This window comes from Amblyomma mixtum, chromosome 7, assembly GCF_055824585.1.
Source record: "Amblyomma mixtum isolate Tamu chromosome 7, ASM5582458v1, whole genome shotgun sequence".
Classification (NCBI taxonomy): domain Eukaryota; kingdom Metazoa; phylum Arthropoda; class Arachnida; order Ixodida; family Ixodidae; genus Amblyomma; species Amblyomma mixtum.
In genome coordinates this window covers 116073723-116097892 of record NC_143018.1, presented here as the reverse complement: position 1 = coordinate 116097892, position 24170 = coordinate 116073723, and the positions used below count along the sequence as shown (strand labels likewise).

Genomic DNA, 24170 nt, shown 5'->3' with positions numbered 1-24170 from the left:
AAAAGCAATGAACTGTTGTAAAAAATCGACGTTTCCTTCTTTGGTGAACACATCTCGAGTGCTCGAGACGCGTTTTAAGCGTATTCCACGGAACAATTTGAATGCGGCTTACAGCACGGGTCACAATTTTAACAAATACGTTGCACGTGGTGCCACCTTACGCGGCCTCCTCGCCTTAAGCATTTCAGCGGTTAATCCGAATGCGCCATGCCAGTTGTATTTCTTTCCGCATTAACAACTATGCCATCCTGCGAAAAGAAATTGTTCTTCAGAAAACGGAAGGTGCAGTAACTGTATCGGAGAACTCAACCGCGCAGTAGCGAGCAAAAGTGTAAGAAGCATAGCAGCGGACGGCTCCGAATTCATTTCGGCTATTTTTGGCAAATTCACCGCATACATTTCTAATAGTAAACCTGAAATTTTAGGAACCTATTTCCTACATAATTTCAGTGCATTCATGAATACCAAATATGTTTAAAATACAAATATAAATATCCCGCCGCATGTTCCAAACGAATCAGATTTCGCTAAGAGGAAGGATGGAGATGATGCCACTAGTGATGCTAGCGGAAAGAATGTGCCAGGGGAAGACGACGGTACCAGAAGTGCAGAGCGCGGCAAATTTTTACAAAGCATTTTTTAATTGGTTATCTTAAAATGGAAGACGTAATAACTGTCTTACTTCTCAGTGAACACCTCGACCGTAACGTGAGGGAAGGGTGGAGCGTCGGAAAGAGAGCACAAAGGGAGAAAGGTGCTGCAGGGCTGGGTTCTGGGAAAATTTCTACCAACAGGGAATCTTTAACGTGCACTGACATCCCACCGCTCAGGGGTGACATCCCACCGCTCTTTGTACCACGTGAGTGGGAGTGGAGCAAGGGCAGGCTTAGCAGGTTATAAAAAAAGTTGCCGACGATTACGTTACTTCGCAATGCGAAATTTGAGCTTTTCAGCTTTCAGCAGTTCCAGCTTTTCAATAGATTAAGGCAAATAATTCGAGCAAATAATGATAGAAAATGTGCGGTACATATGGTTTCCAGCTCACAGTACAGTATAATTAATACATTGCTGTATAAATGAAATATGCAAGAACATAATGTATATTTGAAAAGTAAGACAGTAATTTAAGATCAGATTGTTATTTTTCCTTTTCAAATCAAATGTATTTCAGATTCATACATGATAAAAGCAGCACAAAGAAAAATCTGAAAGTTTTCAGATTGTCGGGGGTCTGCGCTCTTTATAATTTGCATATACAATAATGAGAACGCTGAATTGCCAACAACAAACGTAAGTGTCATTATAAAATAATAAACAGTGCGATAAGAGGACAAATATAATTCTTACAAAGGCCCAAGACTGAAGTGAGAAACCAAAAACCAAGTGAGTTTAAGGAGCACAGTAGTAAATTGTACAGTAGTTGAATTCAATGACTTGTGCGTGGGTATGTTATGAACCAGGTCCCATTATCACGAGTGGTACATTTTTTATGGTTTTGGTCCAGGTGGAGAGGTGCTTCTGTTGCGTAAGGTACCGTCGCGAGAGTGATTCCTTAAAATATTAAATTTACACTACAAACGTGAAGTTTCTTAGAAAGCAGTTCAATATGTGCATCGTAGGCCTAGTAGCTCAACTCGCAGGCCGCAACTCAGAGGCCGAATTGCGACCTTTTTCTCCAGTTGAGAAAATTTAGCAGTTTGACTCTCTACCTTTACGCCACACTCGGTTACAGTATTTTAGATGTGAGAAAAAGAGGGAGTTGCACATTTGTAGCACAAACGAAGTGGGCAGAGCAAACCGTACTTTTGCTATGGCACCAGCGACACCTGCAAGTTTGCCACAAAGCTGGTCAAAATGTTTATTCTAGGTTAAGTGTTCTTCGAAAATGACACATCATTTAACCGATAACCTAAAAACAATAGCTGAGTTTCCAATAACTATAAGGTCAGTAATGATAGCCCTGGAATTTTTAGGCTGGAACAGAAGTTTTTGTTTTGCTAGCATTAATGGTTAGTGATTTTGCTCGTTATCATGTATTTGGATTAATTAACGCTGAATTTGCGTGAGCTCACAAATTCACTACGGCAGAAGACGTAAATGGTGGGGTAATGTCATCGGCGCCGATATTTTAGCCAGCGCAGCAATGTTTTTTTATGCCGTTGACGTAAACAATAAGCAATAGCGACCCAAGAATGCTTCACTGAGGTACCGAGGCCCCCTTGTTCCTGATAAGATGCGATGCATGGTTTTCTCTTACAATCATTTGGTACCGGTGGTCCCAATAGCTCTATATAAGTATTAAAGATAGTTGACCCAATCGAAGGATTTGGAAGAGCTTATGACCAATCCTCATCTTAAAGCTTCTGCTGATATGCGTCAGAAAAAGCTCTTTTTGACGTCTAAGTGCGATTTCCTTTGGGCGAGCTTTTGTACAACAAATTGTTTGTGGAAGGGTGGTGATACGTCTCACACAACGAATTCATTTTAGCTTTGTTTTGTTTCTCAGTGCATTTTAAAAGACCGGAAATATCAATATAGGCCTGCAATTTGATAGTAGGTTATTCTCTCGACTTTCAAAATTGGTGCCTGCTTTTTTATTTTATATCGCTTTCGAATTGTGCCACTTGAAAATGTGTGACTGAATGCGAATTGTGCCACTTGAAAATGTGTGACTGAATGCATGATGTAGCGCCCGAAAAATTATAACTACGACATGCTTAGCAGAGCGAATTTCTACGTCCCCTAATTGGTAGTTCTACTGTTCCGAAAATATATACCCTGAGCACTGACAGGATCTGTGATTATATGGTGGTGAATAGTAGCAAGATGATGAGAGATTCGACCATAAGAGGAATTCGATAAAATGACGCCGATATTGGTGTACCATTTAATGTATTCATTGAGGCTGCGGCTAATTTGTATGCAGTCTCCGTAGCTCATTTAGACCACCAGGAATTTCGTTCTGTTTCATCATGTGCGGATTAAATAGGTTGTGCATATCATTATTTTTAGCCTTTTTACGAATACGAGCTAGATTTTTTCGGAAAGTTTTGAATTTGTGGATGTCATTTGGCTGTCTTGTTAGCAAAAATTTCCAATATATTGTCTTTTTAGTTGTGCTCTTTGTGATCCAAGATTTCCTGGCTTTTCTTTTGCGGGCTTTCGTCTTACACTAAAAATATTGGACATACGAATAAAAAGAGTTATACATAAGAAAAACAAGTAAATTAGAACTCTACACCAAATCTGGAAGTCTTTTCATATAATGCGGAGCAGTCAATCAATGGTCAGTAATGAAGCTTCTCAGCTTAATGGCTATTTTCTTCTCCATATGTGTTGTGTTTACAAAATTTTCTATTACAGTTCATAAGCACATCCACACGATGAGGAAAATCATCAGGTCCTATGAGATGGTGAGCAGATGAGGTAAGTGACATAAATATTGGCTGCCTTTGGTGCGAGCTGAACACAACAAACTTAGTTTTGCTTGAATTGATAGGAAAATGATCTCGATTTACAGCCAGCGTAGAGAAAATTATTGTTCTGAAAAATTTCTTAGAAAACTGAACATTATTAAACATACACGGCATCGGTTACACCTCCTAATTGCCTGTAGGAAGATTCAGCACACTGACAGGCCGCTACTACCTAATTTTCTACACTTTCTAAAAATATGCAGTCTGCAACAAAAAGCAGTTTAATGCAGAAACAAAAGTAATCATTCCAGTTTGAGTGCTCGCAGTGACATATTGGTTAACGTGCTCATTTAAGCCTCCGAATTTCAGTGGTGCTAATTTTGTTGCTTAATGACACTTATTTTTTCTGGCTTGAATAATCTGAGAATTGATCCTGTGTATTGCATAGCTCTCAACTTTTCAGATGTACCTCTCCTCTCCTAGCAGCCAGAGCCGCCCAGTAACCATGGGCCATTCTATATGACACAGGACCGTCCTGTTTAATACAGGCCCATTCTGTTCAATAGAAGCATACGGAAACCTGTTTGAATGTTATAACGGATTTATCAATAGGGCACTTCTGGGCTTTGAGGGTAAATAGTAAATATGATATGAATGTTTATTTGTATCAAAGCCTCCAGCGTACATACAGGGAAAAGTATCCGCTCATACAAGACGCTTAGCAGCGACGAAAATGTCCAAATGAAAAAAGCCTACACCTAATGCGACATGAATGGAAGAAGAAAATGTAGTTTTAACAGGGAAAGAAATAGTTTTATGACCGCTGTAAGAAAATCAGTATGTCTGGTTACTGCGAACCCACAAAAAACAACGGCAGCGAGAAGAGTTTTGTAGAAATAATAAATCTCTCGCTAAGCAGATTCCGCAATCATTTATAGTGGCTAAGGCTTTCTGCGCCGTCTCTGTGGTCCGGAAAAAAAGCATCTTGACAGGCTTCTATTGCCATTCTCGTGTCCAACATTTCGGTGTTGTTAGCGAAGACAACCCGGGTGGGTCCGTTGGACTTCACCGACGGCCACTGTTCGCCACTTTTCAGACTGGGTATGGTCCTGTAAAGAAGAGAATCACAATCATACAACCAGTGCTCATTTAAAAAAGCCGTCTCAAGGACAGTCTGTCATGCCAGCCCACTTAGCCAGCACTATGCTAGGCGAGGATATGGACAAGACCGCATATTGAGAGAAATAACGCTGTTCCCAGCGCCATTGAAATAAGAAACTCGAAGGCACCCTATTTAGCCAGCCCACATTAGGCAGTTCACATATCGATGCAACGTACCGAGCGGTCAGCGGAATGCACGGTCAGTGATGCGATCTAACTCCTTGGCTAGAACGCAGCAACATTCTCGATTTTCTTAAGGAACGAAAATTTTTGTTGAATGTGTTGTTTCGCACTTGTTAGAATGGCTTAGCCACCGTTCAGCATGCCAGCTGAACACCACGCAGAAGGTTCACTGGGCTCCATTTAAATCCGCCTGGTACCCACTTCGGTATCTTGTGAGTGGCGCACTTAGCTGGAACTGCAAAATCGGCGTGCATGACATTGTAGAACGCGCGAAGAAATTTTTCCCTAGTTATTAACGGACGTCTGAGTGCATAAAAATTCACACTTTTTTGGTGCTAATGAGGACGCGGTATCTTAAGATGTGCTTGTGCAAAGAGCAGATTGTGCAATCAGATGTTTGCCTTCCTCTTATCGACGGCCAGCAAGGACGCTTGTAATGACGAAAGGTAAATGAAGAACAGGGAGCAAATAGCTAATTTTCTTCTTGAGGGTGCAAGGAACACAATTTCAAGCTGGTCAGTAGTTAGGAAGTATAATGTTTGAGCGTGTGTTTTTAGAGTCTATCGAATGTAAGTACTATAAGAGCACTGTTGCGGTGATTTTGCGATAATAAAAAAAAAGCAGTTTCCACAGCACTGATTGATTTTCTTGATTTTCTTTAGATTTTTAGGCCGCTCAAAACGCAGAATCATCCGAGTGATAAATTAGCTTTCTGTATGATCCCATTCCTCAGGCAAGAAACAAGCGCCTCTGGAAGGGTTCACATATAGAAGAGGCGTGTGTAGGATTATGCAGTGCAAACGTTGCACATCATAGTCTCGACATAGATGTGAACAGTTGTTGCAATAATGAAGCGTTGTGAGCCAAAAACATGTAAAGTGCAAATTCATTGAGATGGTTGCCACAAATAAGCACACTACTATCATCAGCCCAAGTGATGCACTGAACACTGCAGGCAGTATATATCATGTATTTATGTAAAAATTTAACAAAAGCGGGCCTAATACACTGCTTTCAGGTAGTCGACCATTTCACGGTGGCGAGAATGACTGTTTGTTCTTAATGCGCTCAGAGGTTTCTATTGCTTAGATATGTGGTAAAAAAGGGACGAGGTTTTCTGCAAGTGCCATACAAAGTGTTTCTTTAGGATGTACGTTATGGTCGGGCCAATCAAAAGCTTTGCTGAAACTAACAAAAAGACCGAGTGTGCAAATTGCGTTTTCGATGTTCAGCATTATAGTTTTTTTTTTCCCGAGCAGCGTCGTTTCAGGAGATTAACCTTTTCAATACCTAATTTGACTCTCAGTTCTGCCTCTTAACGAACTGCGGCCCATCACTCGTAGAAGTATGACAAGTCCAAGCTGCTGTAGTATGAACCAACAGGACACCTTCGATTGCTGCTAATAACGCCCTACACATACTCACCCGTTTGTAAGAAATGCTGCGACCGCCTCCGTGTCCAGAACCGGTTCGAAGAGTATCTTTCCGACGCCGTCGGCGATATAGTGATGGCCCTGCTGCGAAGCCGCTTGGGCCAAGCGACGCGTATCACAGCCAGACATTAACATGGCGAGGAGGCGCACAAGGTCTTCTTCGGTTTCAGGCTCAAATATCTTGATGATATTTTTGTGCGCCGGCGACTGCTCAAGGAAGAAGTACTCGAGCGTGAAGTCGTATAGGGCGACAAGAGTGGCCGCGCATCCCTTGGCCAGTGCGCGTTCCTTCACATGCTCCCTGATGAAAGCACGGACCTGGGTGAGGCACAAAGAGATATGCGCTTAAAGACGTCAGCGAGGAGTAAAAAAATCAGGGGGCACTTTGACTGTCTAAAGTGCGTAGAGGCCAAAGCGTTTTCCGCACCACTTTCGCTGCTTCTGTGGCACTGGCGGCGTCACATAAAATTCCGTACTAATTACTAAGTGATGACAAATCACTAATTAACGGATAATTACTGATTTATGCCTGAATACTAATTAAATGCTAATTAATGATGCTTAAGCTTGGCCTTTAGGAGTGGAACGCGACAGCGTGTTGTAGCGCTGCCAGGGAGTCCACGGAACGCCACCACCTGTTCGGCGCGATGCCTTGCCCTTTGAACACAACGCTTTTTGAGGAAAGGAAATGGCGCAGTACTTCTGTGTCATCTTGGTGGACACCTGAACCGCACCGTAGAGGAAGAGAGGAAGTGGGAGTGAAAGAAGACAAAGAGGGCCCGTAATGAAGAAAATGAAAATTGTATTTAAGGAAAGTAAATTACGCAGTAACTGCCTCACATATCTCGGTGGACACCCGTGAAATTTCAGGGGGGCACTTTTTTGACCTAAAGTGTGGTCACTGATGTGTTGTTAAGATGTTGAGCTTCGCCTTTAAGAGTGGAACGCGACTGCGTCTTGCAACGCTGCCAGGGAGTCCATAGAACGCCATCGCCCATTCGGTTCTACGCCTCGCTCGTCGGTAAATTGGTTTTTGAGGAAAAGAAATGTATCTGTCTCTCATATCTCGGTGGACACGTAAACCTCGCCGGAAGGGAAGGGGGGAGGATGAGAGTGAACGAAGACACCTTATTCACTAGACGCGCCTTTGTTCATTCCAAACCATCGAGCTGGCATGGTGGGATGGATAGCCTGCTCGTCTCGCACGCCGAAGACCGGGATTCGATTCCCGAGCACGACCAATTTCCTACTCGGTTTTATTTATTTATATGGCCTGACTAGAAAAATTAATTAGGCTAATTGATTAATTAAGCAATTAACTACGCTCAGTCGTACTTACTTGGAGCACCACTATACGATCCCTTCAATTGGTTGCAAGGTTACTATTGATTGTAAAACATTTTATTCGCCGGGAAGAGCTTGGCAAGAGGTCGCGTTAAGTGGTCGAGAGTACATAGCCCTCGACGACTTTGTCAGCCCACTCCACCGCCAAAACTTGCGTTCTGGGGTCAGAGCTAGCCAGCACGGTCTCCCACCGCTCGAGAGAAGGAGCTGTAACTAGATCACCCGGAGGTGGCTCTATTTTGCAGTCCCACAGGATGTGATCGTAGGTAGCACGTTGGCCACAGTGTTTGCAGTTTGGGTTGTAAAGATCTGGATAAATGTGAGCGAGGAGTGATGGGGTGCGTATCAATCTCGTCTGTAGACGACGCCACGTAACCTCTTGTTCTTTAGTAAGCCTTTTGTCTGGAGGGGGGGAAATTCTCTCTAATTTAAAATGATTGGTGAGATCATGATATGTGATCATTGAGTCCTTCGTGAGATTAAGGGAGCCAGACTCATCCACTGCCCGGTCGACGAAACCTCGGGCTTTATTGTGGGCTGCCTCGTTCCCCGGATTCCCCGAATGGGCTGGGACCCATATCAATTCGGAATAATTTGGTGAGAATTTGGTTGCGTTAAGGATTTTAAGGGAGGTGTTTGTAATTCGCCCTTTAGCGAAATTATTGATACCCATTTTGGAATCGCTGAGGATGATGCTCCCTTGGGTATGTGCTAGGGCGAGGGCTATAGCCGCCTCTTCTGCCGTTGCAGAGGATTTCGTTTTGATTGTCGCCGAGACGATGTGGTCACCATTCTCGTTCACAACCACAATTGCAAAGGTATTGGTATTTTTGTATTCTGCCGCATCTACATTAACTGTTGCAGCGCACTGTCTGTATTTCTTATGTAAGGCTTTGGCTCGTGCTTGTCTTCTACCCTCATGGTGTAAGGGGTGCATGTTTTTGGGGAGTGGTTTGATTAGTAGGGCCATCCTATAGTCGCTGGGTAAGTCTACTTTAGCATCGTTATTCGTAGGTTGAAAGTTAATTCCGAGCCTGGTAAGAATACTCCTGCCAGTTCTGGAATTGGCTAATCGCGCTGTTTGAGCCATTAAATGGGCTTCTTTCAGTTCATTGTAGGTGTTATGTATTCCTAACCTCATAAGCCTTTCGGTTGAGGCATTTAGTGGGAGTCCTAACGCAGCCTTATAGGCCTGCCGTATCATGCTATCCAATTTGTCCTTTTCTGCTTTCGAAAATTTGAGATAAGGGGTGGCATAGAGTATCCTGCTTAGCGCAAAGGCCTGCACTAGGCGGCATAAATCTCTTTCCCTCACCCCTTGTCTGCGGTTAGCTATGCGGCGGATTAATCGCGCCGTCGCTTCTACCGTGCGTTTTAGCTTAGTGAGTGTGTCAGTATATATTCTTTCCATTTGTTTGTAAATACAACCCCAGTATTCTCATGGTATGTACCTCTTTGACAGATCGTCCATTAACACAGACGTTTATTTGCGGGGGGGGGGGGGGGGGGGGATGTCGTGGTACGCCTACCTCTTTGTTTACGACGGATCACGAAGAGTTCAGATTTTTGCTCAGAACAAGTGAGGCCGGATTCCCATGCGCATGCCTCAATGATGTCCACTGCTGCTTGGAGTGTGTCTTCTATGTAGCCTTCGCATCCTTTGGTTACCCAAAGTGTGATGTCATCTGCATAGAACGTGTGATGTAGGTCTGGTATTTGTGCCAGTTTGGGGGGAATTTTGATGAGGGAGAGGTTAAAAAGGAAAGGGGACAGGACGGAGCCCTGTGGCGTTCCTTTACTTCCTAGTGTGATTGGGGCAGACTCTATTGTTCCGACCGTTATCACTGCTGTTCTGTTAGTGAGGAAGGATCGGATATAGTTGTACGTCCTTTCTCCGGGGCTGATTTCTGACAAGCTTGTCAAAATGGCTTTGTGGGTGACGTTGTCGAAAGCTTTAACAAGGTCTAAACCCAATATTGCGTTCGTTCCTGTTCCCTCGTCAGCTTCAATTATGTCCTTGTTAAGCTGCAAGAGTATGTCCTGGGTAGATAGTTGGGCCCTGAATCCTAACATTGTTTCAGGTAGGAGGTTCATGTCCTCCGCATAGTTTTGGAGCCTATTGAGGATGACATGCTCCATGAGTTTGCCTAGGCATGATGTTAATGAAATTGGGCGTAGATTCTCAGTGCTGAGTTTCTTACCAGCTTTAGGAATAAAAGTGATTTTCGCGTGTTTCCACTCTGGTGGTATGTTGCCTGCATGCCAGTATTTGTTCATAAGGTCTGTAACCGCCGCGATCGACGTTGCGTCTAAGTTCCTGAGAGTCTTATTTGTTACTTTGTCTGGTCCTGCCGCAGATGTTGTCCGCAGTTTTCCAATTGCGTACCAGACCTCTGCGTCTGTGATGTCTGCGTCTAAATTTGGATTAGGAGTCCCCCGGTAGTCTGGTTGTGTGGTACCATCATCCGTGTTTAGATAACGTTCTGCTAGCTCTTTGATTAGGTTTTCAGTTGTACCCTCATATTTATGTATGAGTCTGTACAGTTGACTTTGTTGCACGGGACGTGTTTGTTCTGGGTCGAGCAGGTGTCTTAGAAGATGCCATATCTTCTTATTTCCGAGCTGTCCATTGACGCGTTCACATATTTGGTTCCATTGTTGTGTTTGGAGAGTAAGTGTATGTTCCTCGATTCGCCTCTCGATTTCAGCGATCTTTTTGCGTAGTCGCTTGTTGTGTTTTTGCTTTTCCAGCGTTTTTGGAGGCCTTTTTGTGCCTGCCACAGGTGTAACAGCTTTGAGTCTGCAATCTGCTCCTCCTTCTCAACTGGCACCACAACGCTAGTGGAGCTGACATCCTCATTCAGGGAGATAACCCAGTCGCTAAGGTTAGAGATCTCCTTTGGAGCTGTTTTGTCGCGAAGTTGCCTGAACTTGTCCCAATCCGTGGTTCGTATTTCTTTTGCTTTGTTTTTAAGTTTTGTCGTGGGGAAGGTGATGCTAAGGATGAAGTGATCACTACCAAGGTTTTGCCCGGTGTTGACCCACTAGCCAAAGTACAATTGGCCCCGTTTGAAATTCGCGCACTGTGACGTCACGACCGTTTCGACCAATTCAAAAGCGTGACATTTCTGTCGACAACTGCTGCTTACAGCGATGAGACATTAAAGGCTTCCGCCTTAAAACATGAGGGTTAGTGGTAACTGCACCGTAACTCTCTAATTCAGAAAATTCTGATTTATAAGCGTATGTAGATGTTTGATGTTCAGCAGCACAATATCAACGCAGTGAAAACAGGCAAAGGTAGGTGCACTGGAGCGCGAGTAGTGATAAATCGGTTCAGAACAAAAAACGGTGAAGTGAATACGTTTACCAGTGTTTGATGTTTGGTGCAAGAGCACGCGCAAAAGCAATATGCACTGCCTGCTACAGCGTGCTGAAAAACAAAGCACCGCGTGTTCAACCTGTGAGTTTTGCGAATGTAACTTCCAACTGCTGCGCGACTAAGTTAGAGTCATAACTCAGTCCGTTCATATAGCGCAATTCAGAAATGTCAACTGCGCAAAATACTGTACAATCAGGCAAATTCTTGTAGGACTCATTAGTTCGCTCGACGGAGAAGCAAGCAAGCATGGAATGCGGTACAGTTCATGCCAGGCATAGGGAGGTTGATTCACAGCTCTAGAGCTGAATCCCACTCCAAGTGAAGAATACTGCGCTTGCTTTTAAAATGTAATCTTCCTAGAAAAAGCAGTCGTAAATAACTTAGGCTAAAATCTCTATTTGGATTATACTTATCTTCGTAATCATCGAGGGTAACTTCGACTGGCTTCGCACCATTGTAGCATCAGATGTGTGATTGCGCCTTAACTTTTGTCTACAACATCTCCATCCAAATATTTCTGCCTCGGCCGTGTGCCAAAGGCAAATCCTGAAGGGGCATTACGAAGTTTAATGCACAATTTCATTATAGCGACGGTAAGGTGTGGCGAACCTTGTCCACTGAGGTTGTCCACCGTGATACCACTTCAGCATCCCAGCTGAAATGGTACAATACCACTGTGTTGTACCACTGATTTATACGTAATACCACAGTGATATCGCTTCAGCAGCGAGCATGCCTCCTCAGATCGTTAGAGCCGTGTTCTATTCCTTAATGAATAATAAAATAAAATAAGTGAATGACAGGTTGCAGGCGATTTTGGCGCCTACGAGCTGCTTTGAATGTCGACAGTCTCTGGGCAAGACACGATAGCACTGATGGCGTTGCTAAAATTTAAGAGCTGCCTACCTCGGCAATGTCGACGCCAGCGATGACGTCGCCGGCGCTCAGGGTGCTGCCCTTGTGCCGCCACTGGTACTGGTCCCATCGAGGCACGAAGCGGAAGGTGATGTTGGCTGCTGCCGCCAGCAGACGCTCCAAGTCTGCGTCCTCGAAGCAGGTCTTCCACTCCGTGTCGTTGTCAGGGCAGCCCAATGCTGCGGCCAGATCCAGCCAGCTGCCCGCTTCGTCCTGTGCAGTTAGAAGACACCAGGAGCAACGCTCCAGTCAAACCTTAGTGTCAGCAAATTGTGAAATGTCAACATATAATTTCGCAGCCGGTGCAAGACAAGCGCTTCAAATAGAGCGAGGCCTAGAATGCATAATTTTGGATTTATTAACATAGTAGCGCACACACTGAAGTGTGAGGACGTTTTCAAAAAGTGTCATTGAGAGAGAACTACTTCGCAGTTTCTTCGAAATGAAAATAATGCATTTGCCAGCATAAACCACGGAATAAAAAGGGATTTACATGAAAGTTTAGAAATAGGTATTTTATTTTGACTGGTGCGAAACATTAAATGTTTCTGTGCGGAAGTAATTACAAGGCACCGGTGACATCTGGCTTTATCATACTAGCGGAAAGCCAATATATAATAAATAATAAGGATATGAAAAATAACAATTACTATAATGGATCACTGAACTGGGACGACCTGTACAGGTTCCATGGGATTTACGCTTATGCTTGCCTAGCATTTGTGGCATACCCAATGGAGCCTGCACCCCGGGCTTTACACGTATTTGCCGTATAGATTTTTTTTCTGAGGAAAGTGCTCTTAACGTCTATTTGAATAGAAAGATTGCCGCTGCGGTATCTCAGTGGTTACTGCGCTCGGTTGCTGACCCGAAAGACGCGGGTTCGATCCCAGCCGCGGCGGTCGAATTTGGATGGAAGCGAAATTCCAGAGGAGCGTGAACTCTGCATTATGAGTCCACGTTAAAGAGGCCCTGGCGGTCGAAATTTCTGGAGCCCTGCACGACGGCGTCCGTCATAGCCGGAGTGGCTTTTGGACTTTAAACACACATAAACTTGAATGGAAAGATTCAACATTGAATTTAGTATGACAAGCCGAGGATCTTGTTGACATAGGGAAAGTGCGAAAATGGCACCTAGTATATGCGACAACAAAATTGCATGAAGTCTGGCGTCTGAGAATAAACCTAATTGACGCTTCTGTCTTGGTTATTACTCTTACGCTTTTACATGTTTGCGTGTGGTTTTGAACAAATTGTTAGCACTGCTGTAGCTCAATAAAGCACTATAGATATCAAATTTTTGCTTGCGTGGTTTCATCTTTCAAACGATGCTTTCGACACTGGTACACATCAAGCACCCAGTAATATTCGCCTGCGAAGAATTTATATTTGAATTTCTACTGGACGCTGTTTCGGTTTCACCGAACAATGGCTGTGACGTGTAGCTGAATTTAGGTTACGTCCGGCATGAAGAAAACGGCATTATAACTGCTAATGCGCCGTTTGGTCTTCGAAGCAGGCTGGTTGATGTGCAGTAGTGAGTGAAAACAACGTGTCAGCGTTTATATCACAGTTTTTTCGCGCGTCACGTGATCTAATGTTCAACTATACGTCAAGGCCTTCGTTCGGTTAGTGAAACCGTTACGGAAAGAGCATGGGAGAATAAGTACTCTTCTTTATTATTCAGCAGCTATAGGCGAATACAATACAGTGATCCATGGTCATTACGGAATCACAGTAATCCACGATGAAGACAGTTTCTAAGTCATCATTTGAAAGAAGAATACACGCAAAAAAATTGGTTGTGTATTGTCCTTCAAGCACTCATTGCAATACTTTCAGTTTCTTTGCGTCACTTACCACAAATATATGAAACATTAGCGCAACGACCAAACAACGTTGTGGGTGTGGTTTTTGAGCAATGTAAGCGACGCAGTAACAGTCTTACTTCTCGATGGACACCTCAATCGCGCCGTAGGGGAAGGGAGGAACGTAGGAATGCAAGAAGAATGAGAGAAACAGGTGACGTTGTGGACGGCTTCGAAATAGTTTGGACCAACTAGAGATTTTTAACATGCACTGACATCGCACAGCCCACGCGTGCCTTTTGCTTTTTGCCTCCATCGAAACCTATGGCAGAACTGGCATAGAACTGTACCAGCGTTTCTATGGCGTTTCTACAATCCGCCTACAAATGATCACTCGCAAAACGTCGCAGAAAAAATCCAAAGAGCTCATGCTATCCTTCCTAAAACTCAACCTGCGTGAGATAATTTCTGCCAGGGGGCGTGTCTCTAACATTTAAGCTGCGGAGCCTCTATAAAAGACGTTCAAAAGCACGGGCGAAACTTGCCGTATTCGTTGGCAGCACTGATCCCGGCAGAGGACCCTCCAGAATAGCGCGCGTGATCGTCAGGTTCAGGGCTGTAGCCGCATCGGCAAGCAGGTAGGCGCCGGAGCCGTGGCCCACCAGCATCAGCTGTGTTGGGTCGGCGTTGAAAGCCGCCGCATTCTCCAACGCCCACTGTACTGCAACCCTAGCATCGGTCAGGGCCACGTCCCCGTCAAACTGCAGTGAAGTTATTGGACCAAGGAATCCGAGAACCCCCAGTCTCACGTTGGGTGACATCACTACCAGGCCACCTGCGTGTACGAGTTAGAAGGGTTCATGCAGTCAGGGCCAAACCGCGCCTGCGTTCCGGAAGTAAAAAAAAAAGTTATTTTACCGCTAGTTTCAACTCGGCACGTACAGCTTCTGCAATTTATTAATGTTCAGAACTGTGTGCTATAGCCCAGCCATTTTCGGAAATACAGCAGTATGCGCTTGATCGTTCAGCGAAAGCAGTGGCCAGGAAAAATTACTGCGTACCACAAAACGGGCATTTGCTATAACGAACCACTATTTCAGAACAAGCGGACTTTTAGCATCGGCATCAAACCTTTTTATTTTGATGCTAGTGTCGATTGCAACCACGGCGTTAGCACGTACGTAAAGAATGATGCGAATGATGGCAATGCTGTGAGAATGTTATGCAGGCCACGGAGCCCAAAAACGAACAAAAGATATGCGAAATTCTTTTTGTGTCAGCGACAATGTGACCGGCTTAAATCGTACGCCATAGTTACGGCGGTTCACTACTGGTGGTCGTGGCGGTATACGAAGCATCGGCCGCAGGCGAGGAAGAAACGTAGTGTGCTTCGCCCTAGCAACGAAAATCGCAGCGCTGGGGCTGTGTTCCCGGGCAAGAGCGACGCCACTTCCCCAAGCAGGGCGTCAATAATTTCACGACTGTCCGTAAAATTGGCACCAACAAAGAGCTATCGAATCCGACCGAGCCGCGACCTGATCCAGTGCTGGAGCCAGTGCATTACACTGGCTTTACATTCATTAGCCAGTAATGGCATAAAAGCTTACAGATTGCCTTCATTGGCATTGCTCGGCCGTTACAATATTTCCCATCCAAGAATCTTCGTTTGCTTATCCATCACAGTCAGCCCGCCAAACTCACCGGCTGTCCAATTGTTGCTTCTCAAGGGTTGTTAATCACAAGCACCGAGCCACTCAGTGGCTACTCAATACTTCCCACCCAAGGTTGTCCACTGCTTTTCGTCACATGTTTCTAGGCACACACCGGCTATCCAGTATTTCCTACTCAATGTTGACCCCTTGGTTCTCATCACAGGCATCCGCCCACTCAAGATTACCCAGCTGGTTCTCCACTGCCTGCATTCAAGCGAACTCAATAGCAATTGGATTACGCCATTCCCCATTGTTGCTCACTCTGCGTTGCCGTCATATGTGTTGATCCAAATAGTGGAGCACTGCAGAGTCTATTTGTGACAAATGTTTCATTTTTGCCGCTATTTTGCACGCAATCAGTTTCTTAATGCAACATTCTATAGTTACATGCATTGAAAATGAGCAAAGTAGCAGGTTTATTTTTCGAACATTCATTAGGGGCGCAAGAAGGAGCCATAGGGATAACAGATGTACACGCTTCGCGGAAGTGACTAGTCCTGCAGATCCCCGTGAGTGCTGGGCCTGGTAAAAGGGTTCGCAGCTGCTGGGAGCTGGTCCCGAGCTGGACCTGGTCCCGATGGCAAGTCTTCAGCAATGCCCTTTTGTCACCCCCCCCCCAGTCACAATTAAGCTCCGTGCAGCAACCCGCGGATGTATGCTATTGAAGACTACATCTGTCTTTTCTTTTTCCGCAGTGGAACCTGCACATACTAATCGCAAAAAAAAAAAGTTATTTTTCAAACCGCATTTTGACCAGTAGTAGCAAGGATAGCTAGTTAATTCAGCAAGGACTAGAAATAAAACGATCACCTATAGTCACTTTTAACGGAATTGTTAGTATACAGGCTCCCTTGCCCCTCTTTGCCATGTAGACCGCACTTTAGCTGCACGGGGAGGCCCATGACTGCCCTTATCCCATTGGCCGCAATTTCTGGCAGCTTAGAGCCCCCCTTTTGGACCAGCTGCCTGCGTTGAAAGCCTGAAGCTAATAATCGTTAATGGCAGTTAATTTGAGATCATAAATGTAAATTGCCTTCTGCGACAAAAACTGTTCGGCTAGTTGGTAATCCATTTTCTCTCAGCATCTTTAATCTGTTCCTGCTTTCTTCCATTCGTTTTACCGAGCCAGATAATGTGATTCCATAATTTTTTTGCACGCTTTATTTGCATCGCAAACATCGGTCATCCAGTGATCGCAGTACTGCTTTATTTTAGCCTGGACGAGGGCCGAACTTGCTTTTCCGTTTGCCGATAGGATTGCCATTTTTGGCTCATTTTCTCTTCAGATAACTGCGCCCTTTCTGTTTCAGTTTTGTACTCATGAGTAATTCTAACTGATTACAATCCCACTTTTTCATGAGGTGTTTCTCCATTGCTTCCTCTATGTCGGCTGCTGTTAGCGCTATTTGGTTGTTGTTTGATTTTGCTTTCTGTTTTTGACTTCTCTCCATTTCTCTTTTGATCAGGACTCGCCACTGTAGCTTAATACGTTTATGATCACTTCCTAGGCGGTACTTCGCCACTTTGTCTGTTTCTATTATTGCAAGCTTGCTCTTGATGCCCAGCGACATTAGGCTGTAGTTAATGGTCGTCTGCCTGTTACAGAATTCTCTCGTGGTTTGTCCCGTACGTTTAGTTTCTCTATTCAAAATAACTAGGTTGTGCCACTCACAGAAGTATAGCATTAACTTCCCGTCAAATCTGTCTATCCGCCCAGATTCATCGAAATTTTTAAGAGCCAACTCCTTTATAAAGTTATTGAAAAATGAGCATGTGAACGAACTTTAATTTGCTTGGAAAATTCGAAAATTTAGAGATAACTGCGGTGGCCCGCATTGGCAGAATTTTAAAGAATTGACGCCTCCTCGGCACTCGTCACCTCTCTTTGCCTCTCTTTATAATTTTCTTTTTGTTTGCTAATTAAGCTAACTACTGAATTTGCTAACTGTCTTGGCCACAAGAGAGAGAAAGTGTAAAGTTGTGCGCCAAAGTGAACAATCAGGCCACTCTCTCCTGGGCGAGGCTGTCCTCTGTCTAGGGACTCTAGGGATTGAGAGACATATTTAACTCATTGACTCGACGGCACTCCTAGCTGCCATGGTGATGGGCACGGGGGTCGACTTGACCGCGGTTCCGTCAAGCAGCCGCAGAAGCTAGCTGCAACCTCCAAACCCCCATCATCCAGGAAGCGGCATCAGAGACAACCGGAGGTCGGGTTGACCTCTTACGAGTGGATGAGCACCCATAACAACTGGCATGACGGCCGATAATTTAATAAAGTCATTTTCTATCTTAAGGACATCGCAAACCTGTAGTTCAGCAACCACGAAGCCTATATTAAAACGTTTTCGACGTTCAAGGCGAGCTTCGCTGTTATCTTTGGCCGGCAAAAGGTACCCAAGCGGCGCGCGGAGAAACGTCTGCGGGCCGGACACAGCTACCCGTTGACAACTGGCCAGCTGCACACCTACTTTGATCACGTTGTGAACCTCTGCAAGCGTGCAGGTACTGCTGCGCCCGATCCATCAAGACTGGCCATATTCCAAAGGGCACTGACGACAACGTGTTCCAGATGGCCCTGATGGGAAATTCACGAGCCCGGTCGACGTCATAAATGAGTGCCAGAGCAACGACGAGCTCCGTAAGAGACGTCTTCTCACTCGTTCTCCACTCTAGCAGCCGGAGGAGACTCTTGTGGTCCTGACGTATGGCTGGAAACCGTCGCCACTGCTCAAACAGATCAAGCACTTCGTTCAGGATAAAGTAGCGCGCCTTTTATATATAGTGCCACTATGTCACGATACTGCCTCTCCTCTGGCGGAGCCTTTGCAGCAGGTAATCCTAGACCAAGTTGCTGTAGCCCTTCCAGCTCCTCCTACAGTTCCACTGGCTGCTTCATTTACATACGCCGAGGACAGGCATCCGCACCACCCGCCACCGAGGCCCGCCCGCATCATCTACACAGAAACGGTAGCACGGCCCAGAAACTCGTCCTGTCGGATCAGTGAGCCCGTCCTGCAACCTGCCCTGGCTGTCAACATGGCACTGGTCTCTCCTCCTCTCCAAATCTCCGCAGTGTTACAACCCTTGGCCCACACTGGACAATCGCCACATACTGTCCCTGTTGCCCGTCTCTGTGGCATGGTCGCCCCGCGTGCCTCTCCGCCGTGAGCCTTCCTAGCTGCTTCGCTCTTCTGCGCCCTGCTCTGCTCTTAATGCGTACCGAAACAACTGGCGACCATATGCGACCCATCGTCTCCTTCCCCTCGTCGCCGCTCACTGTCACTCATGCGCCGTCGAACCACCTCCTTTGACTAGGGAAACTAAATTCCGCTTTTTCGGAGGCGCGAACTGCGTGCTCTGCTAAAAATATAAAGCCTAATCTCCCCCCCCCCACACCCCCAACGTCACAGAAGTCATCGTCGATGCCCTTCTGTATTCTAGTATATGCGCTTGTCGATAGTTCTGGCTGCGGTATCCGTGAATAACCAGACTCAGGTGCTCTTTACGCCAAATGACGGCATCATTTCCCAGCTTGGCGCTACGTACTGCAGCTGAACAGCGAATTGCACCTGCGGCCGCATGCATACCGCAAGTCGTCACTGCCGATATTTTCGATGCAGTCTAGTTCTTGGTGCTATCTGCCTGCTGCCATGTGTCACACCGCGCAGAAAATTGCACCTCAGTGCGGGCGCAGTCGATCATGGTGTTATGGTGCGACTTATCGCACCATAACACCATGATCGACTGCGCCCGCACTGAGGTGGAATTTTCTGCGCGGTTTGACGAAGTTGCCACTCAAACCCCTTCCACACGGACTGCGCTTACATCCTCCTCTGCAGCCGACGCGCGCTCCACGTGTCGCCACCCTAGTCCACCCTCTCTTTGTTTTCGCTCTCCACCTTTTCACTTTCTTCTTCTCACATCAGCTGCACTTTATTCCTTCCACTCTTCATTCCTCCTTGCCTCCCTCCGTATTCGTTCGCTACTTCGGCGGCCTCAGTCGACGATCACTTTTTCCCTACATGGCCCCTTAATGCTCAAACATTTAAAGAAATCCAATGAAGCTGTCACGCCAAAGACAGGCACCAGGACAAAGCTATCAGTATGTATAGATACTGTTCATGAAAACGAGGCTTTGTGAAGTGCGCATGTTGCGGCCTTTGTCTGTTCGTCAATCTGCTATCTGTGACCCACCAGTTGCAAAATAACTGAACACATAGCACATACGCATATTTCTCACTTCCTCGAGAAGTATGCTTTTTACCAACATTCAGCACGTATTCAGATGAAACTATTAAGCATACACCTAATTGGTGGAGACTGCACACACGACTTTGCAAATGACAGAAATCAAACCGATGCCATTTTCGTGGGGTTCGCAAAAGCCTTTGACAAGGTATTTGGTAAAAATTTGCGTTCAAAATTCTAAGAGAAAGTAAAAAACAAGATCTCCACGTGGATCTTGTCATGCCTGAATAACCGTACAATATCTATCGTTTCGTAGCCATTCCTCTGAAAATCGTTTCGCTTGACTCTGATGTTCCCCGGGGATTGGTGCTTTGGCTGCTCTTGTTAATTATGTATATTAACGAGATAGTAAAAGACATTCAAGTTCACATTAAGCTATATGCAGACGACTGTGCGCTATATTCATAATTTAAACATAACGCATACCAGATGATGCTAAAGGAAGCTTTTCAAAAACTTACCGTTTGGTGTGGCGCTTGGCAAGTGTCAATCAGTTTTCAAAAAGTGTTTAAAAAAATATACTCGCATTCCTCCTCTCTCCAATAACATTCTTTCCGAGATTGCACACTAGAAATATCTGGGTCTGTGGATCACAAAAACTCTACACTGGACGAGAAACATTAATCTGCTTTGAAACAGTGCAAAGCATTAACTTTTTTTTGGAGCCGTGCATTGAAGCTGTCTTACCCTGATGTTCACCTTCTAGCCTATAAATCTATTGCCTTCTCGATACTAGATTATGCGGATGTACTTTGGGATCGGTTCACAAGAACCAATCTGCAAATATAAAAATAATACAAAAATAGCAGTTTGTTTTGTTTACAATAGTTATGAATATACAAGAGTGACTAACTTGTTGCATGGAGCTGGTTTGATATCATTAACTCAAAGGAATCGTGTCCTTCGTCTGAAATTTTTGTAACAACTTCTAAACGGTCATTTCAAGGTTAACCTTACAGAAATGATATTTTTCTCTTCGGGTTATAACATTACACAGCGACGCAGTCTAACAATTACCACTTTTAGCGCTCGTAGTAACTTCTTCAAATATTTTTTCGCAAGAGAAATGGCGGAATATAATCGGCTTAACAACGAGAAAATTTGACAGCAATCTGTGGCGTTATTTGCTAAAAGTTCAAGTTTTCGCAAATATCAGCTTTGTTGATATATTGATGATATATGTTCTCAAGTTTTTAAAGAATTTTTGTAACTTACTGGTTTTAATAGCTGCAATGCGTATTATTTAGTCTCTTTATTGCCGATAAGTGGTTGTTCAATGCGGTTACTTTTATGTCTGAGCTTTTTGCTTGAACTTTCGACACCTGTACTGGTAATTTTCCTTTTTCTGCTATTCATATAGCCATGCTGCAAAAATTTCTTTTTTGATTGAATTATTCATAAATATATTAAATAAATAAATATGGCTTGGTAGACGGCCTTCGCTCAGAAAAATCGAGCACATATTTTAGTTTGTGGGCATGTAAATTGGCAACAACGGAATGAGGACGACACCCCATAGGCGACATCTAATGGAAAACTTACGGAGTTGAGTTATGCGGGCTGTCTCTAATCAGGTACGCAATGTTTACCCTTTGGCGGGCGCTTCCGCTGAAGCTACTGCCTTAATGGGATATCGCGTGACGGCTCGCTGACGTCCAGTGACGTTACTCTTAGCGAAAAAGGGCTTGAAGTAAAGCAGACATTAGTCCTTCCAGGATGAACGCATGTGCCGCACCCATTAGCCCATTTGGGAACCTAATGTAGAGGAGATGGCCTGTTGACTAACAAATCGCATCGATGCTTTTGAAATCTTATTCTCTTGAAGCGCATGTTCACAGTACAGTCCCAGCACAATCACCGACGACGGCGCCTCCTTCTCTAGAAATTATTCCATGCTGCAATTTCTATTATAAACCAAGAAAGGATTGCAGTGTCTAACCGTCATTACGAATGATTACTTTATGAAACCATTGTTTTCGTCAAAATCCAGCAAAAATGTAAATGAGCTTTTATGGACCTAAGTAGATGATGTGAACGCTATTATACAAAGAAGAGTAAATATTTGCATTAAAAAAAAATAAAAAAATATGCGCCAGCTGGAATTTCAACAATTGCCCGTTGTCTTACCAGCAAAGCCCCCTACTGTCAAGGCCACTACACTAGGCTACATTGAAGCTATTAAACAAAATATCCCTAAAGGAACACCAGAGCAGCTCTTCGAGTAGGCGCCATGTGTTCTCGTTGAGTTTTTCGATGACCTCGGCTAATGCAGTAGGTTGTGGTATACCTGATGACATATCCACAATGCCACAAAAAAGACAATGCCTTAAGTTCAAGAGGCACTCTGCACCACTCGGCTCTATGCGGAAGTAACCGCGCATGCTTTGGAGCAAAATATTTAGGAAAGATATGCCGGCTGAAAGGGTTAAAAACCATCCTCACAGCTTGTGTTTGTTTTTCCTGGCATGCGGACGCATGTTCACCCTTTGTCACTGTAAAGCACTGTTTCCCTCAGCTTCCCCCTTGCTTCGAGAATAAAGCTCTAAAACATATAGTACCATAAGAAAGCGATGCCATTCTCTACGCAGGACCACGAATATTATGTAAGAACGCACTCTGAAGCGCTTCATGCATATGAATGCGTTGTATGAGCTGCCAGTTACTTTAATGCCAAAATGCCATTCTTCATGCAGAAGAGCCTTTGGGACTGCGACCTGCAAGTGAAAAGCTGTTATCCTCCCGAAATAGCTTTTAAGGCAAATTTTTCACTTGCTGCATACCCGGTGGGGCGGAGTAACAGAGGAAAAGCAACCAACATGCCATTGCATTAAGGCGTTCGCCACATACACAGAGAAAATCATACCGATCACACCAGCTTTTAGCTCGTTTACTGCAGTGCACTGAGCATTTATTCTCTGCAGTTTCCACGCGGTGCAAATGCGATCGCATTACTTCGCTTCAGAAAAAAAATAAAGCCGCGGTAACAAGAAATAATAGCTGCTATTATACAGAAGGCCTAATTTTAGCTAACAGTGAGCGCTGTTCAGCACACTCTGGTTGATTCAGTCGTTGTAGTTGCGGCATAGGTTGCTCGAATTAAAAGTAGAAACGCCTACTTTCGTTGTCGTCTGAGGACGCAACTCATCAAAATCAACCGGAGCCTTTTTTTACTATGGCGTGACTCATACCAACGTAAGGACCTAGGAGATTGATGAAGTAATTAAGCTGCGCAGACGCATCACCTGTAGCAGCCAGCTGTTCCCATTCTCCAACGTTGTTGGAACCTTGCAGAAACCAGCCCGCCGACAGGGCCAGTACTAGTGGCCTCACGGCGCTGTCTTGTGGGGGATCGGCGGGTGCCCACACGTTTATGTGCAGGCAGTCCTCGCTGCCCACCAGGACGCCGTCAACCAGCTGAGCGCACGGGGACCCCAAATGGCTGGCGTCTATCACATCGTGCTGGGAGACGGACAGTGGTTCGGCCGGTACGAAGCGCTTCCCGGGTTCCGCGTACGGCACCCCCAACCAGCGGTGGAGCAGCACGCTGTCAACGTCTACGGCACTGCCATTGAGCTGGCCCGTTGTGGTGTTTGCCTGTTCATGACCAGTAAACACGGACGAGAAATTAAGCACAGCGTAACACGTACAGCACGTCACCCAAACAGTTTTCTAGCATCGGCCTTTGCTAAGAATGCTTCTATGTTAGCTGACGCTACCTCGCAGAAATGTTTACAAGGTTATTCCTACGATTCTCAGTCCGTAACTATCCTGTCATGGGAGAACAACAAATGAAAGCTAAAATACCTGGATCCGTCTTATGTTTGCCCCGCAGTAAAGCAGTACACGAACTCGCGCAAAAAAAAAAGAAAGCGCAACGTGCGGCAATGAGCACGGAATTCCCTCCCGAGTTACGTTCAGACCACGTCATGGCTGTCACGCCAACTGCAGAGAGAGAGACGTTTACTCCAATGGGCAACCCACACGATCGCGACCAACGTGATACGTTTCCACATCGTGCACGGTACCGCCGCCAAGCCACCTGCCGATGTGTTTTGAAACGCCGTCCATGGTTCAAGCCGAAGGAAACGAGCATCTTGTACCGTAATGAGGCAGTTTGCAGGAACAGTGGTCACGACCGGGTTACCTTCGTTTGGAAGCCGATAAGGCATTTGTGAGAACTTGTTCTGCATGGATGTCAACGCAGCTTGCGGACAGAAAAGACGAAGATTTGCTTGCTTAGGGTCTCTTCGAAACGTTGCCTAAAGGGACCATCACCCTGATCGTTAGTACCGCTCATGTGCACTGCAAGACAAAGGCCTCTTTCGATGATTTAAAAATTACCCCGATCATACCGAGGGACCACGTTTTCTGAAAACTGAGAGAAAGCTGCAGGGTCGGTGCGTGTCTGTGTCACTTTGGCAATAAATATGCCGCAGGACGGCCGCCTGACACGTTGCTGGCTGCACGTAAGCTTCGCTTCGTCGCTAGCGTAGCTGGCGTAGATGGTACAATCTCTGGAATCGTCTTTCGCTGAAATCAAACAAATTGTTCTTGAAGCGACAGCT

The 24170-nt window shown here is 45.2% G+C and overlaps 1 protein-coding gene across 1 annotated transcript in view; it reads right to left on the bottom strand.

The window, feature by feature from the left end:
• Positions 1-4344: 4344 nt before the first annotated feature.
• Positions 4345-24170, bottom strand: part of LOC149337288 (uncharacterized) — a 58545-nt gene continuing 38719 nt past the window's right edge. The window contains exons 7-9 of the mRNA XM_089554377.1: positions 11826-12047; positions 6186-6511; positions 4345-4525 (exon numbers count right to left, since the gene is read on the bottom strand). Of these exons, the coding sequence (XP_089410503.1) occupies positions 4345-4525; positions 6186-6511; positions 11826-12047 (729 nt within the window). The remainder of the gene's footprint in view (positions 4526-6185; positions 6512-11825; positions 12048-24170) is intronic.